This window comes from Phragmites australis, chromosome 14 (genome assembly GCF_958298935.1).
Source record: "Phragmites australis chromosome 14, lpPhrAust1.1, whole genome shotgun sequence".
Taxonomy (NCBI): domain Eukaryota; kingdom Viridiplantae; phylum Streptophyta; class Magnoliopsida; order Poales; family Poaceae; genus Phragmites; species Phragmites australis.
In genome coordinates this window covers 27,479,898-27,494,668 of record NC_084934.1, presented here as the reverse complement: position 1 = coordinate 27,494,668, position 14,771 = coordinate 27,479,898, and the positions used below count along the sequence as shown (strand labels likewise).

Below are 14,771 nucleotides of genomic sequence, written 5' to 3'. Positions count from 1 at the left end.
AAATTCATATACATATATATACATATATGTGGGACATATATGAATAGTAGCTACAATAATTTGATCTAGAATTGCTAACATTTATTGCCCTTTAATATATATAATACTAGGCAGATTGGTGTGTCTACGCCGTGTTCGTTTTTTTTTTCACAGAGCATGATAAAAGAAGACTAAAAATTGAATTCATCATTTCTTGACATCTTAATATTTATTTATAAATTTATCAATGTTTAACACATTCATTTAATTATGTGAAAAACAGTGGTACTTTCATGTATACACATAATTTTAACATATAGACGACAGTAATACGAATCAAACTAATTTTGTTTCATATTTTTTTAGTTTTAGATATTTTCCTATGTATTTTAGATTATTTATGCCGATTTACCAATATAACTATTATTCCTTTCGCTTTTTTTTTGAACTTCGGAAAAAAAATTGTATACCTATATACATATATGAATATATACATGTGAGATCCACATAAACAATAGCTACAATAACTTAATCTGTAGAATTTTTCTTATTTTTAGCTTTTTTAATATATGTAATAGATTCCAACGGAGGAGAGTGAGCGGAAGTGCATCTAGACTGGTCCAGTCGCACTGGCGGAGCTTTCTTGAGCCAACAGGGGCCTTGGCCTCCTTTTCAAAATTTTGTTGAAAAAAATATTAATTTTACTACTTAATTGTTAATTATATGTTAATCCTTCTCTCTACTGGCCAATTCCTTGTCAAGTTCCGCCGCTGTCCAGTCGTATCTGGTTCAAACATACCAGCCCAGGCCTCGAAAAGAGACGAACTTTCCAAGCAGCCTCCTCTCGCAGTCTTAAACCTGCTAGTAATTCATCGCTAATAACGTGCTTGCGTGTATGATAGCACCGTAAATTGGGCAGCAGTTTTACCAGTAGACAACCGTGCAGAGACCGAAGTTTTTTACTTGCCGTTTTCGGAGACGCAGCCTGTAAAAGGCAAGGTAACTCTGCTGCTTGCGGCGAGGGAAAACCGTCCGCTTGGTGGATTTCGTACTTTTAGGATGTGATTGGTTACTGTGTATATCTATATAGAGATTGAGTTGAATCATATTTATTTAAAAAAAATATTTTGTTGTTGTATCTGTCTAGATATATTGAGCTGAGTTTTTATTTGATTAATCGAATCTGAAACTGAATAAGTGAATACAAGAGTTGAGACTTGTATGAATATTGAGTAAGAGCGTATTCTATCTAACGAGCCTCACGAGAGATGCGGTGACCGGTGAGTGATATTTTTTGAATCTGTCCTATCGAGCGATCAGCCCTTGGCTCACGCAATCAGCGCGAGGCTTGTGCGACAAGTCTCATTGTGATATAATATGGTCCTATGATAGCTCTTGCTGGTCGCGAGACGCCCATACCTAACACATCTAATCATATTTATTGATGTCTACTCAAGTATTTTTCTTCCCAAAGCACCTCCTCCAGCGAACAAAGTGGTGACCGACGCAGATGGGCAGTGTCTCATCCTATAGCATTAATTGTTACGGAGTAGGGTGTTACGGATCGCCTTGTGCCACACGACGTATGTGACATGATTTGCAGAACAACCACGTAAGTGGATGATTTTATAGGTAGACTCATGAGGCGCAAAGACAGGATGACTCGGTAGATGATCCTGCAGCGCATTTCGATAGGACAGGCCGAGCCACCGGGGGAGGCAGGTACGATGGCATTTCACGGATAGGACGGGCATGCATAGCTCTCAGGGCAAGTTGGGTTTACCAAGTTTTCCATGAGGCTGATCCAAGAATAGAATATCTAGCTAGATATGGATCTGCTAAACATAGCCTACATATAAGTTCTCTCTTTCTCTAGTATATAAAAAGGGGAGGAGCTGGTTTGTAAAGAAGGGAGGGTAAGAGCCAGAAAGACTTATCTGTAACCAGTTCATAAACTCTGATAACAAAATACATAGGATGCATGATTGTTATCCTTCGGGAAGTCTGAACCTGGATACCCCTTTTGTGTTCTTTATTCCATCACAAGCACACGAACGTCGCAAGCGTTGTTCACGCGTCCACCGACTGATACACCCCTAACTTATTATCAGATATTAACCCTTGGCAGTTGGTGCGTCAGGTAGGAGACGTGTTTCTGCATTTCGATAGGTATTAAAGATTAGATTAGGCTACCCAAGGCCGGATACATGGTAACCGCTGAGTCCCATTCTGAGGATCCCGATCACAGCGAGGTATTCATCATGGGATACGACCCAGATGAGCCCGATGTGCTCTAAGAATGGGGCACCAAATTGGAGTCCGGGGCTCCGAGGCTCGATAGGAAATTTACATGACAGTTCATGCAATAGAGGCAGCGGAGGCTCCCGTATTCCGGGTGCCAGTGATGATCCCCATGCCACACCCTCAGAGGGGAATCAAGCCGGCTCCAAACACGGAGATGTTCTGGCACAGCGTCGCCCGGAGGAGCTGTCGCAGAGGACCTGGTTTTTGGCGGTGGCGTCACCAAGGTCGTCATGCCGCACGAATGCCAAGGGCTCCCCTCGCGATATGTCGTCACTTTGTACTCGACAGCTCGACTACGAGATCATGACGCATGCACAGAATCGGTAGACCGTGCGAATGTTTCTTAGCTACCCATTGGTAGTAGTAGTACCGGAGGGTTCGCCAGTTACGCCATGATTGCGTGACCTTGCATTCCTGGTTGAGACCGCATGATGCCAAACTATGGTAGCAAACACCGTGTCCGTCACTAAGACTGTCGGTGTAAAGAATAGTGGGATCCTCTCGCAGGTGCATCCACGCCAGTAAGATATCAGCAGGTGTTGTATGCCACGTTTGTTCGGAACCGTGGTCTCCTCACGCGACCAGCCAGCGATCACGTAACTAGGCTCTCCAGCCAAGCTCCACGACCAGTCACCAAGTCACAGAGCAAACCCCGCGACCAGTCTCCTCTGGTCGCGGGGCAGGTATGTGTCTAAATAGTCTAATCACAATAAATATCTTTTCACTCGAATATAAATCCCTTTCTCAGGTCCTCTTTCTGGTCGACCAAGGCGTGATTAGCGTAGAGCTACCGTGTCCTGTCCCGTAGCATTAAATGCTATGGGACAGCCTGACAGGCATGTCAGAAGGATTTTTGCACGTGGGTAGGCGGCGCGTGGGGACATGATATGGCAGTCCAGGTGACTGGGATGACGCAGGCGGTGGAGTGATGGGACAAGCTCTGTAGCATCACAGGGCAAGTGGGATATGTCTGCTTTTAGTAATGATGGGCTTAGGTGGGAAGCTCTAGCTAGGCCTGGGTCTATATCTTGACTCACGTGTAAATCATCTCTCCCTCTAATATATAAAGGGAGAAGTACTAGGCTTGTAAAAGGGATCGGAGAGGCGAAGAAGGAGGAGAAGAAGGCTGGACAAGAACATCATCTGTTACCAACTTAGACCATCAGAAAAGAATACACAAGATGTAGCGCTATTACTCTAAGAGGAGCCTGATCCTGGATAATTCTCGATGTTCTTGAGTTGCACATACACAAACAGATTCAATAGACACTCCCCGAACAAAGACCATGCACCCGTCATCTGATACACTCTGAAATCATTGTCAGGGATTTTTATCCCCGACATTTGGCACGCCAGGTAGGGGACGCGTTTCCGAGTTCGGGATTCGAGTTGCTGTAAGGTGTTCTTCGTTGGGTACGACCCAGACGGAGCCGATATATCCCAAACTCAGGATATCGAATCAGGATCTGAAGGCTTCGGGAGGCGACGGGAGACAGCAAAGGTATCCATACTCCCGACGCCAAGGAAAGTTCACGGACCACAAGCTCTGGGGGAACAGACTTCTTCGGTGAAATTTTATGGTGGTAGGAGTACATATTGGATTTGGAGACGAGAATTATGATCTATGTTTGGATAGTTTAGTTAATCTCTAGAGTTTTTTTTTTTTCTGTAATACCATGGTGTAATCACTGTCACTATTTTAACATAATTTATGGAACAGACAAATCTGTTTTGTGTCCACCAAACAGTGACACCAACTAGAAAATGAGCAGAAGGGGCCGCGTAGGTTTCCGGTCCCAGTTGCAGCACATGGGCGTATCTTCGTGGTGCCATGCGTGGCCCTTTATTTTTCACCAAAAATTTCGATCGAGCATCAAGTAACATGCATGAAATTTTGTCAGAAAATGACCTCAAGTTTGTGCATTTCGTACGTCCAGGACGTCCTGCATCACGTGGAAAATCCCCATGCAATCGGAGCAAATTAAACAATGCTGGTCCAGTGCAATTGAACTTGTGCTCTGTGGCCGAGCATGGAGCCACACAAGGAGGCACACAATTGTGCTGGGTCCCGGATCACCTTATGGCCTTACGTGCCACCAACTAGCCCCACTCACTCGTGGGACACGTGATGTGACAGGCCAGATCGGTGACAGGTGGAGCCCAACACAAAAGTGATAGGGCCCATATGTCAGCCTTCAAGGGAGAGCCGTGTTGCTCGCACGATAGTTTGGGAGCCGCTGGCAGGATACACAACTGAGCCGAGCCGGGTTCTGAGCCACATTGCCTTTTTAAAACATAATGAAAAAAAAAGTTCCAGCCTATGCATCTTTGCAATCCACACAGCCTGGTCCTTGTTACAAGTTTCGGCATCAAACTGAGTTCATAGGGGAAGACAAATCATTACATGACTTCACAAGGCAAACATGAGAAAATTTATTATTAAAATTCCACATGTGCTTCGTGAATAGCTTCACAATAATAATCTCCAATGAGAAGCATAATGCCGGGTCTCTTCCTTCGCCTCCTTATGCCCCAACAACACCTACAAGCAGAGCTAGCAGGTATCTCTAAAAACAGTTTGTATAAAAAAAATATTTTGCTATATCAAAAAACACATCATTTCAACAGAGCTAAATAGACCAACATATAACCCCACCGTGATGTTTTTCTTTTGATTTTTATCAATACTAGATAGCCAATCGCTAAGCATATAAGCATATGAAAATACACCTTGGTGAAGATAACCCGGTAGCAATTTAGACTAATCATCAAATTGATCTAGCAAACAGGTATGATCTACCCTTCCAGTTTCACATAGCTAGATTATATTTAGTTAAAATTAGGCCACCCTGTAAAGACCATAAAAAGATCTTATTTTTAAGTGGTAGTTAAGCTTCCGTATTGCTCTATTGAAAAGATGTATCTTGATTTAAGGTATGAGTGTTTTTATTGTGATTCTAACAATCTAGATTTTGATTCTCACAATCTAGAATATGGATTATTAGAATTTGAATTGTGCAATCTAAAACAAACATCACTGAATTATTAAAATCTCTCACCTCTCTCCCCCTCCTCTGCGCACAACAAGCACAATTGCTTCCATCGTTCCTCCCTCGTCACCGGTTACTCCCCAAGCCGCTCGCCATCTTCTCTTGGCGAGACCACTGCCAGTGCCACTTATTGACTCCGCTGCTCCGGGATCAACCATCGATGGTCGCCATTTTCCTAGAAGAGCCTCGACCAGATCAATTGCAGGTCGAGCCTATGCACCGCCACCGAGCCCATCGCCGCTTGCCTCTACTCCCCATTGGTGCCGCCCCAAAATTCGGCACCCCGCCGTCGACACTCCTAAAACTCTGACCGGATCCGCCACCTCCCAACCTTGGTGAGCCCAACTGCAACTTAGGTCGGGGGAGCTTGGGCCAGCGGGAGTTTGAGCAGGAGCTCAGGCCGGTGGGAGCTGGGCGGCGGGAGCTCGAATCAGCATCAAGAGGGAGAGAGCATTGGGAGAGAAAAAAATGTGAAACATTATGTTTGTAATGGCAATGGTGGGTAAATATGTGTTATAATTCACAATCTATAATTCAGAAGCATATTTTCTCTAGATTATCGATTATGGTATAATCTGCCTCCCGATTGTGGAATCTGGATCGTAGAATCGATCTATTTATTTTCAATTCTGATTTTAAAATCTGAGAATCCTGAATCATAATAAAAAACAAACCGGTCCTTAACATACTAATATATATTCGGACCATAAATTGATCATTCTTATGCAAATTCCATACAAAAGAATCTTTCTTACTCATTTTATTACAAGGTCAATTCACTCTTAGAATCAGTCAAATAAAACTATTAATAGTAGGAGGGTTGCTTCACTATGTACCTTAGGCTACATAACCAGTTGAATAAGCTCTATTGTGCATCAAATATAGCAATCGTCTCGTAAAAAATATAAGTAAAAACGTAGAACATAGAATATGATAGGAGGCATGGGGACAGTTTGATTGGTTCTGCTAAGTAGCTAAATTGAAATTTTGGCTTTGCATAGGCAATGCAAAGGTTCATCGAAAAACAAGCAACGGTGAATGATTTGTGATTGAGCTAAATTTTCGTTCCGAGCTAAAGTTAAGGTGCCCGCCGTGACTTTACCTTTACATTGTTATAGACAGCACGAAAATTTTAGAGCGAAACCAAAATTTCGACTCAAAATGAGATGATCGCTTGGTTTTTCTTTGTACACATTGAAATTTTCAAGTAGCGGCCAAGACGTCAACGGCTCTCTCGGTTCAGCGGCTCGGTGATCCCGAGCCGAGCCGAACACAGAGCCTACCCTCCTCGGCTCCACGTCTACCGGGCACAACCCACGCACCGCCTTCGTACCTCGGCCCCACCTTGTCATACTCGATCACCTAACCCTCCAACTCAGCGTGGTCGTTTCAACTCGGCTATAATGAAATCCCCAAACTACCCTCTCCCCCTCCTCTCGTCGCCTTCTGTCGAGTTCGAGTCCCCTCCCCCTTGGCCAAGGCGCCAACTACCTCGCCAATCCGCCACCGTCTCACGGTCTCGCCTCACCAACCCCCTCCTCCCCTCGCCGGCCGCCAATAAATACCGCCCCGTTCGCCACCTCCATTTCCCCAGAGGAGGCGCCTTGAACCGCACGACTCCTTCCGAAGCCCTACCTACCACCATCACCTTCCTCGCAATGGCGCTCGCCACCAACTCCGCCGCCGCCGCAGCGGCCGTATCAAGCGGCGCGGCATCCCAGCCGCGCCGCGCGGCCGCGTTCCTCCCGCTGAAGAGGCGCGCCATCTCGGCCGTCCACGCCGCCAACCCGTCGAAGAACAACGGATCCATCCCGGCCGCCGCGAAGACCTCGGCCCCTACGGTGGCGCCGGAGAAGAAGCCGACCGTGCCGGGGAAGTGGGCGGTGGACAGCTGGAAGTCGAAGAAGGCGCTGCAGCTCCCAGACTACCCGAGTCAGGAGGAGCTGGACGCGGTGCTCAAGACGATCGAGACGTTCCCGCCGGTGGTGTTCGCCGGGGAGGCGCGCCACCTGGAGGAGCGCCTCGCCGAGGCCGCCATGGGCCGCGCCTTCGTCCTCCAGGGCGGAGACTGCGCCGAGAGCTTCAAGGAATTCCACGCCAACAACATCCGGGACACCTTCCGCATCCTGCTCCAGATGGGCGCCGTCCTCATGTTCGGCGGCCAGGTGCCAGTCGTCAAGGTACCAACCAACCCATCGAATCCACCACCAAATTCGACCAACACACGTGCCGATTTACGAGATCTGATCCGATCTGTTCCGATTTTTGCGCGCATGGTAGGTGGGGAGGATGGCTGGGCAGTTCGCCAAGCCAAGGTCCGACCCATTCGAGGAGAGGGACGGAGTTAAGCTGCCGAGCTACAGGGGTGACAACGTGAACGGAGACGATTTCAACGAGAAGAGCCGCGTGCCGGACCCGCAGAGGATGATCCGCGCGTACGCGCAGTCGGTGGCGACGCTCAACCTTCTCCGCGCGTTCGCGACTGGAGGGTACGCTTCCATGGAGCGCGTCACGCAATGGAATCTCGATTTCATGGATCACAGCGAGCAGGGTGATAGGTGAGAAAATTCGTCCCTTTTCCTGCGATTTTTAGCAGCACTTTTGGTGTGGAGGTTGTTAAGTCGCTGTCATGTTGAAACCAATCTCTTTCACATATCTTGTTATCATGATAAACTAGTTATAGACTTGTAGATTGCCTGTGCTAATGCAAATTTGGTGTTAGTTTTTACCATAGATGCAACTAGTAGTCTAGTATACTGAACACTAGTCTAGTATACTGAACATGTTCTTGAAAGTTGAAAACAGGATGGAACCGAACCATCCTCCAAATGTTTAGATATTTTTGTTTGTGGCTCAGCAATTCAGGTGGTTCTCGATTGTTCATCGTTCTTCCTTGTTGTAATAAATCACGTGGTTGTTTTGGGCCATCAGCCCATCAGACAGTAGTTGGTACAAGTGGTCGTAGTATAGTGTGTGGGAACTTTCCCTTTACATGTCCCTGTCTTTCGAGGAAACTGCCAACAGGGCATCACTGTCTTCCTTTGCTATCATTTTTTTAATAATTCATCTCCTTGTTGGCTTGTTGCTTAGTATATTGATTGTTTGCGTAAATAAGGTAACATGAGAAAATACCATTGTCGGTCAATAAAGCATGTCATTGTCTTAGTGGGCATTGGTAATATGGTATTTTAGAGTATAGAATTAGTCATTTAGAGCATGATGCTCCAGTACTCCACCATGCAATTTTCTTATGTGTTATACCTAACAAATGTATATTTATTCTGGTTCAAATTTTTTGATTTAGTCACAAAAATGTAGTCTATATTGTTGGCTATGTTCTTGGCTTTTCCCGGAAAGTTACTAGTTCCGGGAAAAGCCAAAGGCATAGCCCACCAACTCACCATCACAATGGCTCATATTAAAACGACAATTTGTAGGTGGGGATTTACATGTAACTATATAAGATAGCTGATTGATAACCACAGATTTTATTGCTACATGACTATATGAACTTTGTATCTAATTTTGGTTGAATGAAATTATATTTGCAAATGACCAAATAAACATTATTATCAGATGGTTTGAGTATTTTCATTGGATGGTGTATAGGTACCGTGAATTGGCCCATAGGGTGGATGAGGCTCTTGGATTCATGACTGCAGCAGGCCTTACAGTTGACCACCCGATAATGAAAACTACGGACTTCTGGACCTCACACGAGTGCCTTCTCTTACCATACGAGCAGGCTCTTACCCGTGAGGACTCCACCAGTGGCCTTTTCTACGATTGTTCTGCTCACATGTTGTGGGTTGGTGAGCGCACTCGCCAACTTGACGGGGCTCATGTTGAATTCCTCCGTGGTGTCACCAACCCTCTTGGCATAAAGGTCAGCCCGAAATCCATTTTTGTATGGGTCAAGTGAAATCTAGATATATTGTACTCAATGTCTTGTGGATGCTGATTGTCAAATCTATATGCAAATTGTGGCATGTAGGTGAGCGACAAAATGAACCCCAGTGACTTGGTGAAGCTGATTGAGATTTTGAACCCTTCAAACAAGCCTGGGAGGATCACCATAATTACAAGGATGGGGGCAGAGAACATGAGGGTGAAGTTGCCTCATCTCATCCGTGCTGTCCGCAATGCTGGACAGATTGTCACATGGATTACTGATCCCATGCATGGAAACACCATCAAGGCACCCTGCGGTTTGAAGACTCGTCCATTCGACTCCATTCTGGTGAGTTGCTTTCCACCCAGAACCTCTGCATTCTTTCTTGGCTAGTATGCTTTTCTAGTATTGGAAAAATGGAATGATATTTGAACCTCCCATCTAGTGTTTTACTGTGTTTTTCTGTAAGAATGTGAGACTTTTGGGTATATGGCATCCATTGTCAGAAGATTGTCTGTTCTGTGATTTGATAGAATTAGGTCCACTAAGGCTACTTATCCTCAATAAGTCAATAAATTAGAGTATTTGGCTGGGGTGGGGCTCAAGGATCTTGTTAAAATCATTGCTTCATTTTTTGTGCATACTTTGAATCTGCATTCGAGTTGCTGCTATTAATGAGTCTTCATCTTATGTTCTGATAGTAGCCATTGCCTGATGTCCTTTCAGTTTCATGAATAACTGTCTGTTGAAATTCCACTCTTTTATGTATACAGTGCAAGGCATTTGATTGATGAATTGGCTTACACGATGGCTTTATTTATTCGATTAATCTAGCTATGTATTTTCACTGGAGTATGTACAGTTTATCTAGGAATATTCCATCCTGGCCTTGCAACCAATTCATTGGACTAATCATGAACTTTACCATATCTAACAGGCTGAAGTGCGTGCATTCTTGGATGTGCATGATCAAGAAGGAAGCCACCCGGGAGGTATCCACCTGGAAATGACTGGGCAGAATGTGACCGAGTGCATTGGTGGGTCACGCACGGTGACCTTCGATGACCTGAGCGACCGCTACCATACACATTGTGACCCAAGGCTGAACGCCTCCCAATCTCTGGAGCTCGCCTTCATCATTGCCGAGAGGCTCAGGAAGAGGAGGATGCGGTCGGGGCTCAACAACAGCCTGCCGCTGCCTCCCCTAGCTTTCTAAACGGGCGAAGCTAAGCAGAGGGTAGAATACTTGCAACTTGAAAGGTGACCGATGCCTATTTATTCGTATTGAATACTCTGTTCTCGTTGATGTGTTGAGTGCTTAGTCTAGCCGTTTGGGATTTTGACCTTGGTAAGGAGAAAATAAAGAGAGATGGATTCGCTTGGTAAATTAGTAGTTTGGTACTCAATAAATTGATCCTTTGATGATTCTGTTTGGTTTTCTTCTGCCGCACCTCTCCGCAGAACCAGTGATATGAATTGTGAAATGCTAGTGCAGTTCCTGGTTCTTTTGCAAACTATACTTGGAGGACGAGAGCATTGTTTTAATTTGATCTGTGTGAGCGTCTCGGTTCCTCAGTTTCTGCTCAAGGTGTAGTGCCGGTAGCATTGTGTTAATTTGTGGGCAGCGGCAGTCTTTGGATGAGCCGGGGAGATGGTTTCTGATGTTTTTGCAATCGTTGCGATGGCCACCGTGGTGAGGGAGTCGAGCGGAGGCGGCAATGAAGGCGCGGGGATCCGCGGGCACGGGGGCGGCAACGCACGGCCCTCACCCGCACGTTGGTAATGGCGAGGGGGCAGCCGGTGAGGCCTTGGTGTGGTGAGCCGGTCTAGGAGAGAGCCTGTGGCCAGGCTGAGGCGCGACGCGGAGGCATTCCGGCATCCAGAGGCGAAGGGCAAGCGGGTGTCCAGGCTCTGACCCCGGCCCGGAACCGGACGTAGCCCGATACGTCGGAAACGAGTGCCTGGCGGCGATGCCCTCGGCGAGCTGGTTGCGCTGGTCCCTCTTGCGCAAGCACGGATTGAAAGGAAAGCATGATGGCATCGCACGAGCGCCCGTTTCATCACCGCGCTCCTCGATTCGACGAACGGACGAGCGCCCGTTTCATCACCACGCTCCTCAGAATAGAGGAGACGCACGCATGCGGCCACCGGACTCGGAAACCGTGAGATGATTAGCAGCAATGGCAAAAATCCACACGCTTTCGTGATCCGCTAAACAGATCAGTCCGTTGCAACCAGGGAGAGGTAAATTAGTTGCAACTAGTTATGTCGCCACCAGTTAACTACACAATCTGCAAAGGGAGAACCCGGGGTTTTGCTGTTTGCTTTGCACCCGGACAAAAATAAGGCACATAACAAACAAAACGATAGCAGATAATTTGAACTAGCAGCAATGCACCTACCCCACTATTCAGCAGCATATACTGTAACATATAGAAGTGCAATCAAATTGCAAAATAACAGAAGTAAACATATGGTGCAAACTGCGGAGCAAAGTTGAACAAGGCTAGCTGACGGTCCAACTTTCACAATAGAAACGACATAGTAAACCTCAGGTACTCGAAAAATTCGGACAAGCCAGTATCATGATCATGCAAAATTGTAACAATTACTCGAGAAAGCTAAGTAGAGGGTCGACTGATCCAACGCAGAGCATGAAGTTCTTAAGCTGTAACTTTGGTAGGCCTTAAAAAACATCTCAAACTCTGAACATTCCTACGCAGAGGTAGCAGAAGCCTTGGCAGCAGCAGAAAGCTTGGACCTCCTCTTTGCCAAGCTCTCGCTCCGGCGCTCCCTCTGCTCCTTGAGCCTCTGGGCGAGCAGCTTCTGGTAATCTGCAGCCTCAGACTTCTTCTTGGCGATCCTCTTCTTCTTATCAGCAATTCTAGCACGCTTTCTCTGGAGGACCAAGGGAGTCACAAGCCGTTGGATCTTAGGAGCCTTGCTCACCTTCTTGCCTGCAAGTAGCCATTAGGTAAAAAGAAAGCTAATTAGGCAACTCCAAGATCAGTATGGATAATGTTTTCTTAAAGAACAAAATATTTGTGCAAAGCTAACAAATACAATAATCATGACATGGAAGCACAATAACACTACACAAAACAGGAGATTATAAGCTTACCCAAAAAGACAAAGAAAAGAAAATGTCAATACCGCATAACACATCAACAGCTAGATGTACACTGGAATATTAGAAATAAGAAAGTTAACAAAGCAGCTTAGCACAGTAAAGCTCACCATTCTTGGTAGTGAAAGTCCTGCGGTAGGTGTTAACATACTTGCGGACATCATCATCCTTGGCAAGGTTGAAGAGCTTCCTGATCTTGGAGGCCCTCTTAGGTCCCCTCATCCTGGGCTTCTCCGTGTCGGTCAGACCAGGCAGATCATTCTCACCCTTCTTGACAATCACCAGGTTGATAACAGATAGGTCTTGGCTGACAATGCAACCACGGACCGACTTCCTCCTGCGCTCACCATCACGCCTGCCATACCCACGGAAGCATGGGGTACCTGCAGAATTCAGACAAAATATTCAGGAAAGAATCTAAGCGCATGACAGAAAAGAACTGCTGGTCAGTAAAGAGTACTGTGGAAATAGAAGTAGAAATCTCTTACCCCTGTGGAGCAGAAGGCGGACACGCCCAGAAGTTAGCACTCCTTGCTTCATTGGGAAGCCTTGTTTGTCACAGCCACCCATGATCTTGAAGACATAACCCTTGAACTCCTGCAAAACCAAGAAATATTACATCCACACACATTTGAGCATAAAAACAAGGACACGAGTAGTCAGGAGATCACCTCGCCAAGAGCATCACCACTGACCTCCTGGGAGATCCTTTTGTCATAAAAGGCACGCCTGTAGTTGACAGGATGCATTAGCTATCCATATATTAAAACAGCACTACAGGAAGAAAAAGCATTTGCAAAACATTCCCAACATATATTAAACTGACATTTTTAGTCATAAATTCATAAGGCTGAGAAGAAAGACAGTCGCATTTTCTACAATCAAAATGACACCCATACGGTATGCTGCTATTTTGGTTTTTAAAGTGCACGTTTTGGAAGAACAATTAGCAGATATGCTCCAAAACAAATTGACATTTACTCTAACAAGCATCATTCTTACTCGTCTCAGTTAACAGGTTTTAACAGTAATTTTTAATATCTCAATAATAGTGTCTCAACGTTTTTCTGTAATCCAGTATGCCAGGGCTAATCCAGTGTGCCAAACGGTTGAATAAATGATATATTTGTCATGAATTCAACAAGGAAAAACATACAAACAATGAAGATATATATCATCTACCCCTATCAATACTGCTTAACATCTAGCAAGCATTTCAGAACCAACACAAACAATTTAAGCTACAACCTACCATAAATATACTAGCTTCAACAAACATGTAGCATGATAACTAGATTTGAGTACCCTAAAGAATCACAGATTAACCGCTGGCGGATCCTCGGCAGCCGCAACCGTCATCATTGTAGTAAGTCCCATTTAAAATATTCCATGCACTGATAAAATGGAAACCAAAACACACTTCTAAATCGTCAATATTCTATGAAAAAAAATACGCTTACCCGGTACAACTAGTAGGTCCTTAACTCAATCTCCTGAGTACTGGCAAACAAAACACCGGATGCAAAAGTGGGGGCGGCGGCACACACAATCGATCAAACCAACACGCCTCCATCAGAAAAATCTACGTACTCCAATTAGCCAAGGAACTAAACGATTACTAAGAGAAAACTAAATAAAACGTATCCTCCGTAGATCCAAGAAACCGATTCGCTTCTCGCAAACAGCCGAAAGCAGTGTTAAATTAAAGCAACACTGCAGGCCGATCAAACAGATCTAAAAGAAACGAACACGGGTACGCGAATGGAGGGCGTGCAATACTCACAGCTTCTGGTCGTCATCGATCTCAAGCTTCTTCTGGCACCCGGTGGTCGGGTTCGCGATGTTGAACTGCAACCAACGCAAAAAAAAAAAAAAAAAAAAAGACACCCACACGAATCAGACACCGAAGAGCCGAACAGCCCCATCTGGGAACACCAAGAGCTTGCGCATTCGCGCGAGGGGAGCACAGCAAGGAGTCGCGTACCTTCATGGCTACGTTGCAGCGCGAGCTCGCGGGCGGCGAGGAGCTCGAACGCTGGGAGCGGCGGCGGCGGCAGCGCGAGGGCTAGGGTTTTTGGGCGAGAGGGCAGAGTGGTACGCGATGGGTGCCTCTTTATGTAGTGTGAGCAAGGATTGGGCGCGGCCCCGAGGCTCGATCTGAGCCGTCCGTGACTGTCTGCACGGCTGGGGTTGCATCAGCGGGCCGAAAGGATAAATGGGCTTTGACAAAATGGGCCGAAAGGATAAATGGGCCAAATTTAGGCCACGTCCAATATTTAGCCCACCTAAGAGCATCTTAAAAAAATCCTTTATAAGACTCTCTATAACTAAATTTAAAGATTTTAGCCCCCAAAACTTCCCAATACACAACTCCTTAAAATTACCGAACCCAAAAACTATCTCCTCGTTCGCTATTTCT

At 45.8% G+C, this 14,771-nt stretch overlaps 2 protein-coding genes across 2 annotated transcripts; one reads left to right on the top strand and one right to left on the bottom strand.

The window, feature by feature from the left end:
• The first annotated feature begins 6,762 nt into the window (after positions 1-6,762).
• On the top strand, positions 6,763-10,653 carry LOC133890008 (phospho-2-dehydro-3-deoxyheptonate aldolase 2, chloroplastic-like). Its single transcript, XM_062330440.1, has 5 exons — positions 6,763-7,513; positions 7,614-7,891; positions 8,943-9,219; positions 9,328-9,573; positions 10,163-10,653. Exons 1-5 carry the CDS (start codon positions 6,992-6,994, stop codon positions 10,439-10,441), a joined length of 1,602 nt encoding a protein of 533 aa, XP_062186424.1. The 5' UTR covers positions 6,763-6,991; the 3' UTR covers positions 10,442-10,653.
• A 1,083-nt stretch (positions 10,654-11,736) lies between these two features.
• LOC133890010 (small ribosomal subunit protein eS6-like) lies at positions 11,737-14,493 on the bottom strand. Its single transcript, XM_062330442.1, has 6 exons — positions 14,337-14,493; positions 14,136-14,200; positions 13,024-13,081; positions 12,841-12,949; positions 12,463-12,735; positions 11,737-12,182 (listed from the first exon to the last, which is right to left on the bottom strand). Exons 1-6 carry the CDS (start codon positions 14,340-14,342, stop codon positions 11,941-11,943), a joined length of 753 nt encoding a protein of 250 aa, XP_062186426.1. The 5' UTR covers positions 14,343-14,493; the 3' UTR covers positions 11,737-11,940.
• Between the last annotated feature and the right edge of the window lie 278 nt (positions 14,494-14,771).